The sequence below is a fragment of the Lathamus discolor genome, chromosome 1, assembly GCF_037157495.1.
Source record: "Lathamus discolor isolate bLatDis1 chromosome 1, bLatDis1.hap1, whole genome shotgun sequence".
Taxonomy (NCBI): domain Eukaryota; kingdom Metazoa; phylum Chordata; class Aves; order Psittaciformes; family Psittacidae; genus Lathamus; species Lathamus discolor.
This window is the reverse complement of record NC_088884.1, coordinates 5,903,649-5,922,203: the sequence shown is the minus strand read 5'-3', so window position 1 is coordinate 5,922,203 and position 18,555 is coordinate 5,903,649. Positions and strand designations below refer to the sequence as shown.

The 18,555-nt window shown below is 48.8% G+C and overlaps 1 protein-coding gene across 1 annotated transcript in view; it reads right to left on the bottom strand.

The window, feature by feature from the left end:
• The window catches only part of EXOC4 (exocyst complex component 4), a 417,088-nt gene that overhangs the window by 20,198 nt on the left and 378,335 nt on the right, over nucleotides 1-18,555 (bottom strand). Inside the window, exon 17 of the mRNA XM_065672818.1 lies at nucleotides 18,072-18,231. Coding sequence (XP_065528890.1) covers nucleotides 18,072-18,231 — 160 coding nt within the window. The remainder of the gene's footprint in view (nucleotides 1-18,071; nucleotides 18,232-18,555) is intronic.

Below are 18,555 nucleotides of genomic sequence, written 5' to 3'. Positions count from 1 at the left end.
CAAGAACCTCCACCAAGATGACAGCGAACACCAAGACTCAGACCCACAGGACGTGCTTTCAAAACCTGGTCTGCAAAGCAAACCAGCACACCCTCTACGTACTGCAGACCTGGATAAGCAAAACGATCCAATTCCAGACCGACAGAGTTAGAATCTGTAGTGGTTTAAGCCCAGCCGGTAACTCAGCACCATGCAGCTGCTCGCTCACTCCCTTCTTTCGGCCCCTGCTCCCAGAGGGATGGGGAGGAGAATAGATGGGTTGAGATAAGAGCAGCCCAGTAACTGAGGTATAACACAAATCACTGCTGCTACCACCAATGATAATAATGATAAGGGAAATAACAAGCGAAGAGAATACAACCGCTCACCACCTGCCGACCGATACCCAGCCCGACCGAGCAGTGATCTCACCCTTCCAGGTAACTGCCCCCAGTTTATATAGTGCGCATGACGTGTTGTGGTATGGATACCTCTTTGGTTAGTTTGGGTCCGGTGTGCTGTCTCTGCTCCCTCCCAGCTTCCCGTGCCCCTCCTCACTGGCAGAGCATGAGACTGAAAGTCCTTGATCAGAGTAAACATTACTGAGCAAGAACTAAAACCATCGCTGTTATCGGCACTGTTCTCAGACTAAAGCCCCAACGCAGCACTGCGCCAGCTACTAAGACTGAGAAAGGTGACTGCTACTGCTGAACCCTGGACAGAATCCTAGAACGGTTTGGGCTGGAAGGGACCTTAAAGCTCATCCAGTTCCAGCTCCTGAACTCACGCTCTGCGGGTACAGCCCAGCACATTGGGGTGGGTTTTGGTTTCAAGTGCACATTGAAGCTGGGTCATGGGAGCTTCTCATCGACCAACACCCCTGAGTCCTTCTCCGCAGGGCTGCTCTGAATCTCATCTCCTCCCAACCTGTAGCTGCACCTGGGATTACCCCAACCCACGCGCAGGACCTTGCACTTGGCCTTGTTGAACTCCATGAGGTTCACACTGTCCCACCTCTCCAGCGTGTCCTGGTCCCTCTGGATCCCATCCCTTCCCTCCAGCATGCCAACCACACCACACAGCTCGGTGTCATCAGCAAACTTGCTGAGGGTGCTTGATCCCACAAAGTTTAGTTTCCTAAAGTTAAACCTTATATTAAAGCAACCGCAGTTCTACAAGTAACTGGTCAGTGACTGAGCATCGTCACGGAGGCCAAAGTCACTTCAGGTAGAAGTTAAACAGAAAAACTTCTAACAAGACAAATCCCTTCACTTTAATTACCATTAGCAATGCAGCATGACAGAGAGAGATAAACACACATGCACCTACACAAATAAGCAGCTTGGGAACACAAAGTAATTACTTTGATTTCCCCCCCGCCACAGCCATTCAAAACTTATTAGTCTTGAGAAAGCACATATCAGCAAAAGACTGTCACCTCAGGGAGAAATGAGGAATTTGTTTGTAATTCACTGCCAGGAGGATATATCCTGATGCTGTTAATGCAGCCGAGGAACGCGCTCCGGCCAAGTCTGATGGCCAAACCCATGATGTTTATTCACATCTTCCCGAGCTCGTGTCCCTGGAAATGTGAATGCCAGTTTGTGCTGGCTGAGGAGTCCATCCCCATTGATTGTGTGACTAAGACACCCAGACCCAAGCAAAGTAAGTCAATGAAGCCTCTCTGTTTTTCAGTCCATTTCCAGTTTAGGAAAATTGAATTAATCTCTTTACTCAGAGCGACTCACACATCCACATTCAGGCAATGAAAATCATTACAGAGGCCACTAAACCCTCTATCTTTAAAGGTTACAGTGGGAAGATTAAAAATGCCTCTGGGAAAAACTGAAATGGCTGATCAAAATACAACCATTGAGTCAACAGCGGAAAGCCTGGGCAGGACTGGTGCCTTCCAGTACCAACTAATGCTTGAAGATGCTTCCTCTGCTGTATGGAGTGACACTGATGAAGAGTGGATGCTACGTGATTTCATACACTATGCGTTTGGACATTAGGAGCGTAGGAACTGCCAAATGAATTCAGACCTAGGTAATACATGGCTGCTATTGGGCGTAAAAACCTATAGAGGGTGCTTATGGATAGATCTGCCCACCTGCAAAGTTACCTCCTGGCCCCAGACAGCTGAGGAAGGGCTCATCTTGCCCAGGGATAGATGTCTGCCATGGGTAATTCCACCTGAGCAGGTCACCTCTGCTCCCCGATCCTTGTGTGAAAGCAACAGGCACTATGATAGACCCTGCACCTCATTGCAAAGATGATTTAAACAAAACCAGAAACTCACACTCTAATCACGCTTCTTGCTACTTGCTGTAAAGGGACTGAGGGCAATCAGCTCTGATGGAGATGTGGCTGTGGGGGATGACTTGTTATGGAGCAAGTGTTCCTCAGTTCAACAGGTCAATGCATGTATCTGAAAGTTAAACTCAGGCTTAAATCAGACTGGTTTGTGTTGGAAGGGACCTTAAAGCTCCTCCAGCTCCAACCCCTGCCACGGGCAGGGACACCTTCCACTGGAGCAGCTTGCTCCAAGCCCCTGTGTCCAACCTGGCCTTGAGCACTGCCAGGGATGGGGCAGCCACAGCTTCTCTGGGCACCCTGTGCCAGCGCCTCAGCACCCTCACAGGGAAGAGCTTCTGCCTAAGAGCTCATCTCAGTCTCCCCTCGGGCAGGTTAAAGCCATTCCCCTTGGCCTGTCCCTACAGGCCCTTGTCCAAAGCCCCTCTCCAGGTTTCCTGCAGCCCCTTTAGGCACTGGGGCTGCTCTAAGGTCTCCCCTTCAGGAGCCTTCTCTTCTCCAGGCTGCCCCAGCCCAGCTCTCTCAGCCTGGCTCCAGAGCAGAGCTGCTCCAGCCCTCGCAGCATCTCCATGACCTCCTCTGCCTTGCTCCAGCAGCTCCACGTCCCTCTTGTGCTGCTGCCCCAGAGCTGGATCAGGACTGCAGGGGGGTCTCCCCAGAGCACAGCAGAGGGGCAGGATCCCCTCCCTGAGCTGCTGCTCGCGCTCTGGGGGTGCAGCCCAGCACACGGGGCGGGGGGGTGGGGCGGTTCTGGGCTCAAACACACACTGATGGGTCACGTCCAACTACTTTGTGGGACTTGAGTGCACGTTCTTTGGGCTGCCATGGGCCACGCGTGTGTGAAATGCCTATGTTTTACTTACAAAGCCAGCCAAATCCCCTCCTTGAGGAGTTTATAACCCATGCAGTCACCAAAGGAAGGGGAGTGATGCGCTCCCAGTACCCGGTGGTTCAGCCACTTTCTTCCCATCTCCGTGTGCTCAAATGCTCTCATTATGCGAAAATTATTTAAGGACAAACACGAAATGTCATCCCCCATGAGTCAGGCTTTTGCTTCCGAACATCTGCTCTATCACCATTAGGGCATTTTGGAGCTTTTTCCTAATGTGGAGCATCAGCAGCAGGCAAGGCATTTCCTAGACAGAAGCAATGAAGGAGAAAGCTGCTACTCAGCAAAGCTGAGAACAAAAGTTGTCCATCTTTAGGCTGGAGTGGGGCCAAATGGCCCAAAGACGGTGTGGGAATAGCAATGACTTCTGCACAAGGATGTGTTTGCTACTCTTCCCTCTGCTCCTACCTTGATCAATTCCCTTCTCCAACCCTGATGTCTTATCCTAATTTAAGCTAAAAGTTCCATTTTCAGGAACACGATCATTTCAGAGCCTTAACAGCTCATTTCCTTGTTTGTTCCCTCTCCTTCAGTTGTGCCAGCACAGCTGTTTGCAGGGCCTGCTATGAATCAGACCAGGGAGCTGATCCTGCCAAAAAGTGGGAAAACCGATGCAAAACCCAAACTACAGCCTCTTCCCCAGTGCTGGATCCTTCCCCTGCTCTCATTTACTGTGTCCCATCAGGTCTCCTTGCGCAGAGAAAGAGAAGAGGACGGTGGGATTTGCCGAGCTGTTGGCATTGCAGGATATATGTGAGAGCCATCCCACGTTTCCACCGAGCCTTCAAAGCTGGATGCTGCTTTCCTCCTGTGTGATAATGAACTGTAAAGAGCTGCTGATCCTTTGTTGTGTGCTGGCTCTGCATTTTGCATAGCAGATACAATACAGTATGTTTTGGAGGTTATTTTCCAGATGAGGCAGAGAAAGCATCAAGTGCTGTCCTGGGGAGGAGTATTTTGGACTTGCACAGACCAGGGGTGTTCAGATGAGACCATTCTATGATTCTATGATCTAATATGATTCTATGACCTACTATGATTCTATGGCTATTCCGTGATTCTATGATCTACTCCCATCTGATGCTCACCAGGACACCCAAAGATAGGAGAAACAAAGCCCTTGCAGCAGCTGATTTAAGTGATGTACTTTAGATGCATGGACCCTGCAGAAGGAGATAGGGCTGAAAGGACCTGGGTGGCAGAAGATTGACCAGAGCACAAACCCAGTATTATCCTGGGAATAAACTTACTATCTGCAGTCACTGACGGTGAATTGAAAGGAATTTTAAGCCTTCAGATTTCAGGAGAGAGACTTCAGGTAAAAACAGCATAAAGACCCCATCTCCAAATGGATCAGTATCTGGTTTTGTGGCAAAGGGGAAATACCTGGAGGATATGGCTATGGTGTAACAGGAGTACATTTTCCTTGGGAAAGCCTCCCTTCCCCAGATAACAATCCTGGGACAGCAAGAAATAGCTTCTGAGTCCTAGGGGAACGTGGGCTCCAGAGCATGGGTCCCCTTCACTCTGGGGAGAGGACCTGAGAACTGTTTTCAGGCTTCAGGATGGGCTTGTTGCCTTCCCTCTATGTCTCAGCCATGGGCTAGTGATTCAAAGACAAAGTCTGGCCCAACTCCCCTCTCAAACACTCAAGGATGTAAAGAATCACAGAATCACAGAATCCCAAGGGTTGGAAGGGACCTCAAAAGATCATCTGGTCCAACCCCCCCGCAAGAGCAGGGTAACCTACAGTACATCACACAGGAACTTGTCCAGGCGGGCCTTGAATATCTCCAGTGTAGGAGACTCCACAACCCCCCTGGGCAACCTGTTCCAGTGCTCTGTCACTCTTACAGTAAAGAAGTTCTTCCTGATGTTAACGTGGAACTTCCTATGCTCCAGTTTACACCCATTGCCCCTTGTCCTATCACTGGATATCACTGAAAAAAGCCTAGCTCCATCATCCTGACACCTACCCTTTACATATTTGTAAACATTGATGAGGTCACCCCTCAGTCTCCTCTTCTCCAAGCTAAAGAGACCCAGCTCCCTCAGCCTCTCCTCATAAGGGAGATGTTCCACTCCCTTAATCATCTTTGTGGCTCTGCGCTGGACTCCTTCAAGCAATTCCCTGTCCTTCTTGAATTGAGGGGCCCAGAACTGGACACAATATTCCAGATGCGGCCTCACCAAGGCTGAGTAGAGGGGGAGGAGAACCTCTCTTGACCTACTAACCACTCCCTTTCTAATGCACCCTAAGATGCCATTTGCCTTCTTGGCCACAAGAGCACATTGCTGGCTCATGGTCATCCTCCTATCCACCAGGACCCCCAGGTCCCTTTCCCCTTCACTACTTTCCAGCAGGTCAACCCCCAACCTGTACTGGTACATGGGGTTGTTCTTCCCCAGATGCAAGACTCTACACTTGCCCTTGTTAAATTTCATCAAGTTTCTCCCCGCCCAACTCTCCAGCCTGTCCAGGTCTCGCTGAATGGCAGCACAGTCCTCTGGTGTGTCAGCCACTCCTCCCAGTTTTGTGTCATCAGCAAACTTGCTGAGGGTGCACTCAGTTCCCTCATCCAGGTCATTGATGAAAATATTAAACAGCACCGGTCCCAGCACCGACCCCTGAGGAACTCCACTAGTCACAGACCTCCAGCTAGATTCTGCGCCATTGACCACAACTCTCTGCCTTCTTCCTTTCAACCAGTTCTCGATCCACCTCACTACTTGATCGTCAAGCCCACACTTCCTTAGCTTATCTATGAGGATGCTGTGGGAGACAGTATCAAATGCCTTACTGAAATCAAGAAAAACTACATCTACCGCTCTACCATCATCCCTCCACCTAGTCACTTCCTCATAGAAGGCTATAAGGTTGGTCATACATGACTTCCCCCTCATAAAACCATGTTGGCTGTTCTTAATGACCCCCTCATCCTTGATATGCCTAGTGATGGAGTCAAGAATAAGTTGTTCCATCACCTTTCCAGGGATGGAGGTAAGGCTGACCGGTCTATAATTACCCGGGTCCTCCTTCTTGCCCTTCTTATAGATTGGTGTGACCTTTGCCATCCGCCAATCCTCAGGCACCTCGCCCGTTTCCCACGACTTTCCAAAGATGATGGAAAGTGGCCTAGCAATGACCTCCGCCAGCTCCCTCAGCACCCGTGGGTGCATTCCATCCGGACCCATCGATTTACAGATGTCCAGATTGCATAGCTGATCCCTAACCCAATCCTCATCTACCAAAGCAAACTCCTCCTTTGTCCTGACTCCTTCTGGGGCTATAGAAATCCGGGGCCCTCGGGGAGAGTCTGCAGGAGTAAAGACAGAGGCAAAGAAGGCATTCAGCACCTCTGCCTTCTTTATATCCTCTGTCTCCAGGGTACCCACTTCGTTCAGCAGTGGGCCTATATTGCCTCTTGTGTTAGTTTTATTTGCTATGTATTTGAAGAAGCCCTTTCTATTGTCTTTAACCCGACTAGCAAGATTGAGTTCCAAGGAGGCCTTAGCTGTCCTAATTGCCTCCCTACATCCTCTAACAACTGTCCTATATTCCTCCCAAGCGGCCAGCCCCTCCTTCCATAATCCATAGATTCTCCTTTTCCACTTGAGTTTGCCCAGCAGCTCCTTGTTTAACCACGCCGGTCTCCTAGATCCCTTACTTGACTTCCTACTCATTGGGACGCTCCGATCCTGAGCTTGGAAGAAGCGGTCCTTGAATGCTAACCAACTATCTTGAGCCCCTTTACCGCCTAGTACACTTTCCCATGAGACTTCCCTTAGCAGTTGACTGAAGAGGCCAAAGTTGGCCCTTCGGAAATCCAGAACTGTGGCTTTGCTAGGTATTCTATTCCTCCCACACAGGATCCTAAACTCCACCATCTCATGGTCACTGCAGCCAAGGCTGCCATTGACCGTCACCACTTCGACCAAACCCTCCTTGTTGGCGAGTACTAAATCTAGCAGCGCTGCTCCCCTAGTTGGTACGTCCACCATTTGCATTAAGAAATTATCATCAATGCACTCGAGGAACCTCCTAGACTGTGAATGACTGGCTGTGTGAGTCTTCCAGCAAATATCGGGGTAATTAAAGTCCCCCACGACGACTAAGGCATGTAGTCGCGAGGCTACTTCCAGTTGCCTGTAGAAAGCCTCATCAACTCCTTCGTCCTGATCAGGAGGTCTGTAATAGACCCCCACAACTGTATCACCCGTGCCAGTCAGCCCCTTGATTCGTACCCACAGACATTCCATTTGCTCCTCATCCGACCCCGGACAGAACTCAATACATTCTAGTTGCTCTCTCACGTAAAGAGCCACTCCACCACCTCGCTTTGCTGACCTATCTTTCCTAAACAGGACATAGCCATCCATGACCACATTCCAGTCATGTGAACTGTCCCACCATGTCTCTGTAATCGCCACTAGATCATAACCTTTAGCCCGCACACAGACTTCTAACTCCTCCTGTTTATTCCCCATGCTGCGTGCATTGGTGTACAGGCATTTCAGGGAGCCAGTCCTAGTACCCTTTTTCCCCTGCGGGACAGGGTCTAAAAAGCTATCCTTTCCCACAAGTGAAACAAGAGATTGATAGTCCTCCTTAGCCCGCCATCCTTCAATCCCTAGCATGTTCCTCTTGGGCTTGTCCCCAACAGGCCCAGTTAAATCCCCTCCCCCCTTCATAACTAGTTTAAAGCCCTGTCAATAAGCCCTGCTAACTCCTGCCCCAAAACCCTTTTTCTTCTCTGGGACTGGTGTATCCCGCCTGTCACCAGCAAACCAGGTGTCCCATACAGCAGCCCGTGACTGAAAAACCCAAACCCCTGCCTTTGGCACCAGTCACGTAGCCATACATTAACCTGCAGAGTCTTCTTATATATCCCTTCACCCTCGCTTGCAACAGGTACGGAGGCAAACACCACTTGCGCTCCAGACCCTTTAACCAGCCGTCCCAGGGCCCTGTAGTCTCTCTTCATCGCCCTTACGTTCCTCGTAATAATTTCGTCACTGCCAACCTGAAAAACCAGCAGTGGGTAGTAGTCAGACGGCTGCACCAGTTCAGAGAGCTTCTTTTTAACATCTCTAATCCGAGCCCCAGGCAGGCAGCAGACCTCCCTGTGGGGTGGATCGGGTCGACAAATGGGCCCTTCTGTTCCCCTCAGAAGGGAGTCACCCACCACAATTACTCTTCTTTTCTTCTTGGTTGGAGAAGTTCTGAGGTATGTGGGTGAGTGACTAGCCCTGGGTGACTCACTAGATAGATTTGCCTCACCATCTCCATTCACCTGGCCCTGAATTTCCAAGACCTCGTACCTGTTATTCAAGGGCAACTGGGAGGGAGGAAGGGATTGTGAGGGTTTTCGCTTACCCCTCCGAGGAGGAACCTCCCTCCATCCATCCTTGTCCATTAAGCTCTCTCCTTCTGTCTGATGGTAGGAGGGAAGGGGATCCATATCTTGTTGAACCACTTCCCTCTGCCCTTGCCTTAGGGTGTGGTTCCACCAATCTATTTCACTTTCACACTCTCTAATGGCTCTCAACCTTTCTACCTCCTCCCTCAGTTCAGCCACCTGCCTGAGCAGGTCATTTATTTGCTCACAGCGAACACAAGCAGTATCACTGGCTCCCTCCAATACAAGTGCCAGGCTCAGGCATTCGCTGCAGCCAGAGACCTGCACAGCTGCATGTCTGCAGGAAGGCTCAGTCTGGATACCCACATTAGTACTCACTGCAGCTTTCGATCGTGTTGTAACCATGATCTATCTGGTCAATCAATCCGTCTACGTCCCTCAGCACTCCTTCCCCCTCCTGTACTCCAGGCGAGTCCTCTCGATGAGGCGGTTGGAACGCTTCCCTGCCCGCTCCCCTGCCCGCTCGCCTGGCCGCGCGAACTGCCGCGCAAACTGCCTCGACGCTCTCTGTTTGCCGGCTCTGTTCGCCGCGCTCCTGGTCGCCGCGCTCCCTGGGAAGGTTTTTTAGCCACTCCCAGCTGGTGCCACTCCTCCTGGCTCCGCCCCCTGTGAGTCAGCCCCTCGCGGGAGCTGAGCTTCCGAGTCCTGGGCAAGTCCTGTTGAGGACTTGAGGCTCCCTCCTCAGTGGCTCTTGTCGCTCTGAGGTGAGGCTCCTGGACGCTGATCTCTCCCCTCTCCGCTCCGGTGTTGCAGGCGTCCTCTCTCAAGCTACTCACCTCAGCAACTGATCGAGAGTGGCTGTTGGTGGCCGGTTTGAATCTGCCACCGAGCCTCCTGGCTCCGCCCCCTGTGAGTCAGCCCCTCGCGGGAGCTGAGCTTCCGAGTCCTGGGCAAGTCCTGTTGAGGACTTGAGGCTCCCTCCTCAGTGGCTCTTGTCGCTCTGAGGTGAGGCTCCTGGACGCTGATCTCTCCCCTCTCCGCTCCGGTGTTGCAGGCGTCCTCTCTCATAAAGTTGTTTGAATTGGGTCCAGATGGGGGAGACCATGAGACTGATGGAGTCGGGGTGAATACACCGCTAAAAAAATAAAGAATAGAACTGAACTTCACCAACCTCCTGGAAAACTGAGGAAGGGACAAGGAAAGTCTTGTTTCCTGGCACTGCAAGGAGATTGGGTAGACACATGAGACTGAAAACAGCCAACTTTGGCACAGATGTGCTAAGTAGATGTGCTTGACCCACAGTGAACTGGGACCCATCTCCATCCTTGGACATCAAGGTGAGCTATCTGGGAACCTGCATTTTCCAGTATCCATAAACATCCATACAGCTTCAGAGCTGGCCAGAGAAACCAAGACCCTTTCCAACACGAGTGGTCAGTGGGGCTCGGTGCAGGGCACACTGATCTCTATCTAGTGTGAAGTGGGTAACTTGACAGGAGACATGATTCTCAGCACTGCTCTCACTTCACCAGGTGTTTGGTTCCTTCCTGCTCTGTTATGAGAGACCAGATGTATTGTGCGGGCAACTACATGGAATTTCCACATGGATCTCTATGGAGAACAGCAGACCAGTGACTTGGGTTTCCCATCACCCGTATCTTCCAAAACCCTTCCTCATTTCTATGCTGAGGAGCTGGGCAGCTCCAGCAAAGGCCATGGCCATGCCATGGCTTCCAGATACTCACGGAAGACTGCAGAAGCTGAAAGTTTGGGAAGCCTCGAGCAGGCACCTTGCTGGACGTGTACCATATTGCAGAAGGCAGTCAGAAACCCCAAGAAGGGCTCTACGAAATGTTGGGAAGCCATAGATCGGTGTCCTACTAAAAGTCATAGCAGCTGCAGATTTAACTGGAAATTAAACTACAGAGGTGGGTGATGAGGATGATAGGGGGGCTGGAGCAGCTCCTGTATTAAGACAGGTTGAGAACATGGCTTCTAGTGTCTGAAGGGGGCTACAAGGATCCTGGGGAGGGGCTCTTCATCAGGGACTGTAGCGATAGGCCAAGGGGTGATGGGTTCAAACTGAAACAGGGGAAGTTCAGGTTAGATAGAAGGAAGAAGCTCTTCACTGTGAGGGTGCTGAGGCGCTGGCACAGGGTGCCCAGAGAAGTGGTAAATTCCCCATCCCTGGCAGTGTTCAAGGCCAGGCTGGACAGAGCCTTAGGTGACATGGTCTAGTATGACGTGTCCTTGCCCATGGCAGGGGGGTTGGAACTGGATGATCTTAAGGTCCTAAGGTCCTTTCTAACCCAAACCATTCTATGATTCTATGATTTGTTCCAGTGTAGTTTTAACAAGTCCATAACAGAGCAGCTCTTTGGGGTGCACAGGGCATCACCCAGCAGCACCCATCTGGTGAAAGACCATCCAGGGACAGTCTCTGATCCCCTAAAGCACAAGGGGGAAGCAAAGGAGGAAGGGGAGGAGGGCATTGAGCTGAGGGGTGTTTTTAATCCTCTGTGGTTGGGATTTCTGGTTAATGCAGTGAAACCACTAATTACAGCTAATTAAACCTGAACTGAGATCAAAGCTCAGTGGAAACTACAGGGGGGAGAAAACAAGACAGAAAAGAAAGGCAAAGAAAATAGGGATTTTGTTGTAACCAAGTCCTTAATTGAAAACTAAAGCAGCTTTCTTAATTAAAAGCAGCAAAAACAAAATGAGGGCATGCTCCACGGATACACGGGTCCAGCATCGTGATGGAGATAACATGTCTCTCCCACGCTGCCAGCAAAGGGAAGCTTTTCTTCTTAGAGCCTGTTTTGCTTCTGGCTCCTCTACAGGGAAGGTATTGCTAGGATTGCAAAGGCATTAGTGACTTTCACCTTCCAGAGCTCTGAGGACCTTAAGTTGGGAGAGAGGAATTCCTCCAGAGTATCACATTTAGAATCCCAGACTGGTTTGTGTTGGAAGGGACCTTAAGATCATCCAGTTCCAACCCCTGCCACGGCAGGGACACCTTCCACTAGAGCAGCTTGCTCCAAGCCCCTGTGTCCAACCTGGCCTTGAACACTGACAGGGATGGGGCAGCCTCAGCTTCTCTGGGCACCCTGTGCCAGGGCCTCAGTTTTTACAGTGTTATTAACAAATAAGAGGTTTTCCCACCAACGCTGAGTCAAGAGGATCTGTGACCAGCATGTCTGCACCAAAAGTACTTGCTGGTAGCTTGCAGTATCCTTCGTAGTGCATTACTCCATTTGCTTTTGAATCTGTCTTCATTAAGTACCACTGCAATAGAACAAGGGGTGATGGGTTTAAACTTAAACAGGTGAGACTCAGGTTAGATATAAGAAGTTCTTCCCTGTGAGGGTGGTGAGGTGCTGACACAGGGTGCAGAGGAACATCACAGGAGCACTGCAGAACCACCTGAGAACAGAACATCATTCTGCCACTAAACAAAGGAGATCCAGGTCAGGATCAATTGGACCTTGGGTTCAATGCAGGGAAGTGAAGCAACAAGAACGGCTCTCAGAGGAGGTTTCCTTGTACCAGCAGCACCCTCAGGCAGGCTGGGCAGACAGGCAGTGAGCACAGCTTGCTGGGTAGGTATTTATCAAGAATAAAATCAGAGAGAGAGAAATAGTATTTGGCAATGAAAAAGACTTCTTTGACTGTGCTGGGATGTCTGAGGGATCTCCAATGCACACTGGCTTCTACTTCCCTCTACAGCACCCAGTAGATGGCAGCAAGTTACTGCTTATTCCTCCTGCCGGGAAGAACCTTGTACATTAGGCAAGAGGCAGAAATCTCTCCTGCCCCTGTATAATGAAACAAAAATAGCCCCCGCCTGCCAGTTACAGCAGGAGAGGAGCCCTGAATGCCAAGCATCCGAACCAGAACTGTGCCCTGGAACACAGCACTCCCTGAAGCCCTGCTGCTACACTTCCCTGTGGTATTTTCCTGTATTCTCCATGCAAGAATCAGATCTGAATGGAACAACCCTGTCACCTCCATGGATGTTTGTGCCGAAAGCAACAGGCCTGTCTGCACTGGAATATTGTAGCACAAGGGCATCTCTGCCTCTTGTCACTGACTGAGGTAATCCTAAACCCAGAAGGTCTACATCCACTTTGCTGCTGTGATTCACTTGAGCTTATAAGCACAAATACAGTGCTTATTAGGTGCTGCAGTGGAGCTGAGGCAGATCCACTGCTTCCCAAATCCATGCTAGTCTCTTCCCATCACAGCCCTGTGCAGACATCTCACGACTTAACCTTAGTATCCAACCCAACCAGTGGTGTAGCAGTTTGACACTGCCTTGAAAGAAAGCTCAAGTTCCAACTGCGTCCTCCTTCATCTATACTCTCTTACCCTCCCCACCTAAATAAAGACAGGGTCTGGGTGCAGGATGTGTTCCCAGGACCCATTTAGGATAATTGGTGTTAATTGTGGCTGCTTCCTACAAATGCCTGGGCAGTTCTCACTTAGAAACCAGTATGGGGATTGGTGCCATTCTCTCCTGACTCTGCAGCTGGCTGTACGGGTGCAGGGGAGGTGTTTGCCCTGAGAATGTAAGAATACAAGTGAGTACATGTACGTCGTAGCCTCATGATGTACATGGGAGAGCACAGAAGCCGAGGAACAAGGTCAGAGCAGCAGCTGTGTTTTGCTGGGGAGCAGAAGCAAAGGTCACTCTCTTTTGTGAGCAATAAAAATTCACACAGACCTTGTATAACAATAGACACATTTGATCATAGGCACCGGAATGACATTGCAGGGGGTTATTCATGGCTGAATAATGGCTTTAAGCTGAAATAGGGGAGATTTAGATGAGATATTGGGAAGAAGTTCTTCACTATGAAGGTGCTGAGGTGCTCGCACAGGGTGCCCAGAGAAGCTGTGGCTGCCCCATCCCTGGCAGTGTTCAAGGCCAGGTTGGACACAGGGGCTTGGAGCAAGCTGCTCTAGTGGAAGGTGTCCCTGCCCATGGCAGAGGGTTGGAACTGGAGGAGCTTTAAGGTCCCTTTCAGTACAAACCATTCTGTGATTCTGTGATTCTATGACCTATGAACCAGCATCCAGCATGCTGATGGCTTCTCTCCATGCCTTCTCATTGGCAACTTCTCCAGAGTGGTTGGGATCCACTAACAGTGACAATGTAGGTACCCATCTACTACAAAGACATGGTCAGAGCCAAGAGCCCTGGTAACATCTTTAGCAGCAGGAACTGATTCCTGGTCCCTATGGGATGGATAGCCATAGGAACTACTAACCTGAATGGTAGCAGCATGGGAACCACCTATCTGAGGTGTACCTCTGGTTCACTGTGCTGCAAACCATTTCAGGGATGAAGGACACTTTCAGATGAAGCAAAGACAATTAGCACCACTCAAAAACCTTTATCTAAGAGGTCAAAATGACACTGTGCTGTGTGAAATGTTCCCATTTCCTCACCAGTCTCTCCCTTCCCCTTGCACCCACCTCAATTAACTTTCTAGAAGAGGGCAATTTTATCACTGCTGTGATTTTTTTTCTTCCCAATGAAAAATGAACATATAAGAATTGGATGATCTTTATTTAAGAATAAGTCTGAAGCAGAAACTGAGCCTTTTTTGACGACATCTGACAAAATCTCTGCATAACCATGCAAGTAATTTTTGGTGGGGATACAGGACGAATAGGGAAGGCGGCACAAGGGAAAAGACCTGGACTGGAATCCAAATTTGAAGCTGAATTTTATCCCTCTAATGCCATAAATTGAATTCTATGTCTAAACCCACCACAAATCAGAGATATTTGGCACTCGTGCTGAGTCGCAGGCTTTGCAGTATATAGTATTATACATGGGAAGAAAATAATGCTTTTTCTTTAATATAGTAGTGGATGCCCTAACAACCAACTGCACTTCTGCTGGCCGAGATACTGAACACACATATATAAGGGAGGAAGCTATTCATATTTGCAGGGACTTTAGCAAATACAGACCCTTTTGTGACACCTCAGCAGTCAGAACCTGCCTATTTTACCCTTTCTCCTGTCAGTGGAGAAATTCCTTCCTACAACTTGGGAATTCATTTTCCCAATGGAAATGTGTTCTGGCTCTGCCTTGTGATGCTCTGCTGAGAGTTTCCCTCCTCTGCTCTACCTTGAACTGAGAATCTTGAAGCAAAACTCATTTGAAAGCAAATCTTCCCTTTGGCATGGTACGATCCCCAAAGCAGCAAATGCTGCTGTTGTCACCCACAGGTTACACATCTTATGATGGATGTGGCTTAAACAGCAAGAAACAGAGCCAGCAAGTGCTACATGGGTTAAGATTTTGCTGTGAATCCTCAATATGAGGAGAAATGTCTTCCCTCTCCAGCCTCCCTGGAGGTTTCTACTGCCTAAGTCACCAAGACAGAGAAGAAAGTGCATGCACAGTGCTCTTTGAGGCCCATAGAAAGCCTTAAAGAACATACCATAGTGAAAACTAGAAGCAAAACCAACCCCCAAACCAAACCCACCACATTAAACATTCAACATTAAAAACATTAAAGCCTTCTGTTCCTTTCTCAAATGGTTTAGTCTTTCCTATAAACTTGAGGACATCAGACTTCAGACATTCGCTTTCACAAAAGGACCACAAAAGACCTGTTCTAGAATTAAGGCTACCCTATAATGACAGTAAGAAGGGTGATGTATTTGATTGTTAATTGTGGCTAATTGCTCCCCAGATCCTCAATGCCACACTCTGATGGACAATGAAGTATCAAGAGGGCAAGGGAGCAACAGAGGCAGTGAACTGACTGTCCAGGGGAGGCACAAGCCAGTTGGCTTCAGGTGAGGCTTAGATCGAACCTGGCAGAGAGACCTAAAACTGCCTGAGAAAACCACTAAAAATCCTATTATGCCTTCCCCTGACCAAAGGAGCCCATGATTTCTAATCAAGATCCTTACTGAAATCAGAGGAAATGTTGAATTACTTTGCAGAAGAGCAAATGAAAAGATCAGACAAAGAATCACAGAATCACAGAATCCCAAGGCTTGGAAGGGACCTCAAAAGATCATCTAGTCCAACCCCCCTGCAAGAGCAGGGTAACCTACAGTACATCACACAGGAACTTGTCCAGGCGGGCCTTGAATATCTCCAGTGTAGGAGACTCCACAACCCCCCTGGGCAATCACAGAATCATAGAAACAACTGGGTTGGAAAAGACCGTGCAGATCAAGTCCAACTGTTGCCCCAGGACTGCCAAGGTCACCACTAACCCATGTCAAAACCATGGGCACTGAGTCCCAACCTGGCTTCAGAGGACCCACTTCAGGTTGGCACTGAGTCCCAACCTGGCTTCAGAGGACCCACTTCAGCAATCTCTCCTATTCAGTAATGACCACCCAGTTCCCTGGAGAAGTGAAGCAGGGAGGGAATTCACCCCAGTTACCAGGAGGTACAGGGGGAAGGATGAGTAGGTGAGTGAGTATTTAACCCATCGGCTCTGCCACTGCTCCTGCACATAAAATAACCACTTGCTCTCCATTTATCACCTTTAAAAAGGCAAAACTGATAGTCAGCTACAGCACAAAACGCTTACAGATTCCTCTATGAGCTGTATCACAGAAGTACAAATCACTTTTATCCTACACTGATGTTATTTTATGCTTTCTGGGGGTGAACTGTTATGTTTATTTTATAGTTTGAATAGACCTCAGTAACCGGAGTCCCTGGGGTAGCATGAGAACTTGCTCAGGTAATTGTACATTCAGGTGAGCAGGGCAGGGTTTGGATGCATGCGATGCCTTATGTAGAGGGAGAAGCTGGATAATAAGTATTCAGGAGTGATCTGAAGAACAAAAGAATAAAACATACTCTCTAGATCACACGAATCTGCCCCAAAAGAAAGAGGGAAGCGATGCAGCCATGAAAACTAAAAAGAAATGGTGTTGAATCTGTATTATGGGCAGCAATCTGTATCCCAGGTACCAAAAAGCACCTGATGCTGCTGCGCTGTCTCTTCTGAGCTCCACAGCTCTTGATGATGGTACCCAGCAGCTCCAATGGCACAGGAGAAAACCTATTTGCCATGTAACTCATCTATGAAGAGGGCTGGTATGTGTCTGATCTATAAGAACTGCTGGGCTGGCAAGAGCGGGAATGGGATAACGTTCCCTCCTCTCCCTTCTCTTCAAACTCCGTATCAAATTGCGCAGCTCCATGGCTATTCAACCCCTATCACAAAGATCTCTCCAGCAAAGAGCTGGTTGTGCTGTGCCAGCCTCCAGCAGCGCTTGGTCAGCATTCCATTACTTGGGTGCCAGTTACTGTCAGCACATGCTCAAGCTCTGTTCTGCTGCCAAAAACCTGGTCTAATTTATTTAGCGTTTCAACAGATCAAGGGGAAAAATAATATTAAGAAAGAAAGATTGAATTTGGGACATCTGTCCCTTGGAGAGTTAGTAATGGATTTTTCTCCCTCCCCCTCCTCCAGGCCTCAGCATTCGGAACTTCTCCACTGCAATGTTATTAGGAAGAAACTAATTCAATAATGAGATCATTCCCCATATGAGAGCCCAAGTAAATGAGGCACTCAGTCAGATGTACTCTCCCCCATCTGAGGGAGTCATGCCTCTCTCATAATTCAGTCTCCAAGAGCAATGGTCGACTGATGACACCGACTATTTTCAGTTGTATATTCCAGTATTCCATAACCAAGCATCACACAAAACACTCGTTTGACCTACACACTTTAATGTGCAAGTTCCAGACCCTTCCCTTTGGTTATTTCTTGGGCTCAGCTGCCTGAACCAGCCGCTACCACAGAGGATCAACCAATACAGCTACCTGTAGTCAGGACCCTCGGTTCATGCTGGATCTAAGGTGCTCATGGAAAGGTTGGACTTGATGATCTTAAAGGTCTTTTCCAACCCAGTTGATACTATGATTCTATGTGCAGAGCATGCACCGTTTAGTGTTTGCTTTTACCCATTTGCTTATTCCTCAAACAATCGCTTTTGTGAGCAAAGCATTAAGATGGGTGCGAAACTTGCAGGGGATCTATCATATCCAGTTTTGGTTTTATTTTGCTATTACTATTACATGAAGAACAACAGAACTTGAAGGGAGGTATCACCTGGCATTCCTGAGGCCCGCACTCACTGTTCCTGTGAGCTGCTAAAAGTTTAATGCTTCAACAAACCAAAGGATTACTTATCTAGGTCCCAGATTCATCCAGTTTGAGTTCCATCCAAGATCCCAGATCTAAACCTAGAAGCTTTTCCTTGCCTGGGTTTTGGTCTAAGAACTACATCTACAGGAAGCCCCAACTACAGACACTTTAGTGGGACCTTCACTTTGAGCTCAAGTGACACATGCTGCTCTGAATATTGCTCAGCAAGGGGGAAAGCAAGTATTACAGTTAATACTTCTATAGGTTTAACTTGATATCCATCCAGTTGCATGTGCGAGTAGTGCACCTTTTGGAAGGAGCTACCTCTTTATACATGGACATCAAAACAGTAACAAATCCAACATGGGGCTCCCAGCTCACCTTGCAAAGTCTAGGTCAGCCTCTCGTGACATGGTGATGTTTGTCAGGTTTTGCTGGAGGATGAAGATGTTCCTACACATCTTCTTGATACCAGATTCGCTGATGCGCTTGAAGTAGTGGGCGCCGTTGATAAGGATGCAGGAAATAAGGTGGCCCAAACCTGCAAGGGTGAGGGAAACAAACACATCACAGGAGTAAGATATTTAGTTACAATAATTCATCACAGAACCCATGAATGAGCACTGTTAACGTGAACTGGAACAGGAGATACACTGGACTGTACCTGGAAATAGCCCTCAGTATCATCCCTGTGCATTCTAGGACTTCCCTCAAGGTTTCCTTCTTTAGTAAAAATGCGAAACACTTAAAGTATAAAACCCCAAACACTATGAAAACTTCAAGCTGCATTATCATAGCCATTGGTATTCCCAGATTTACAATCAGGCTTTGCACAACACCGTTTTCTGTTCCTCTCTGTTTCTGG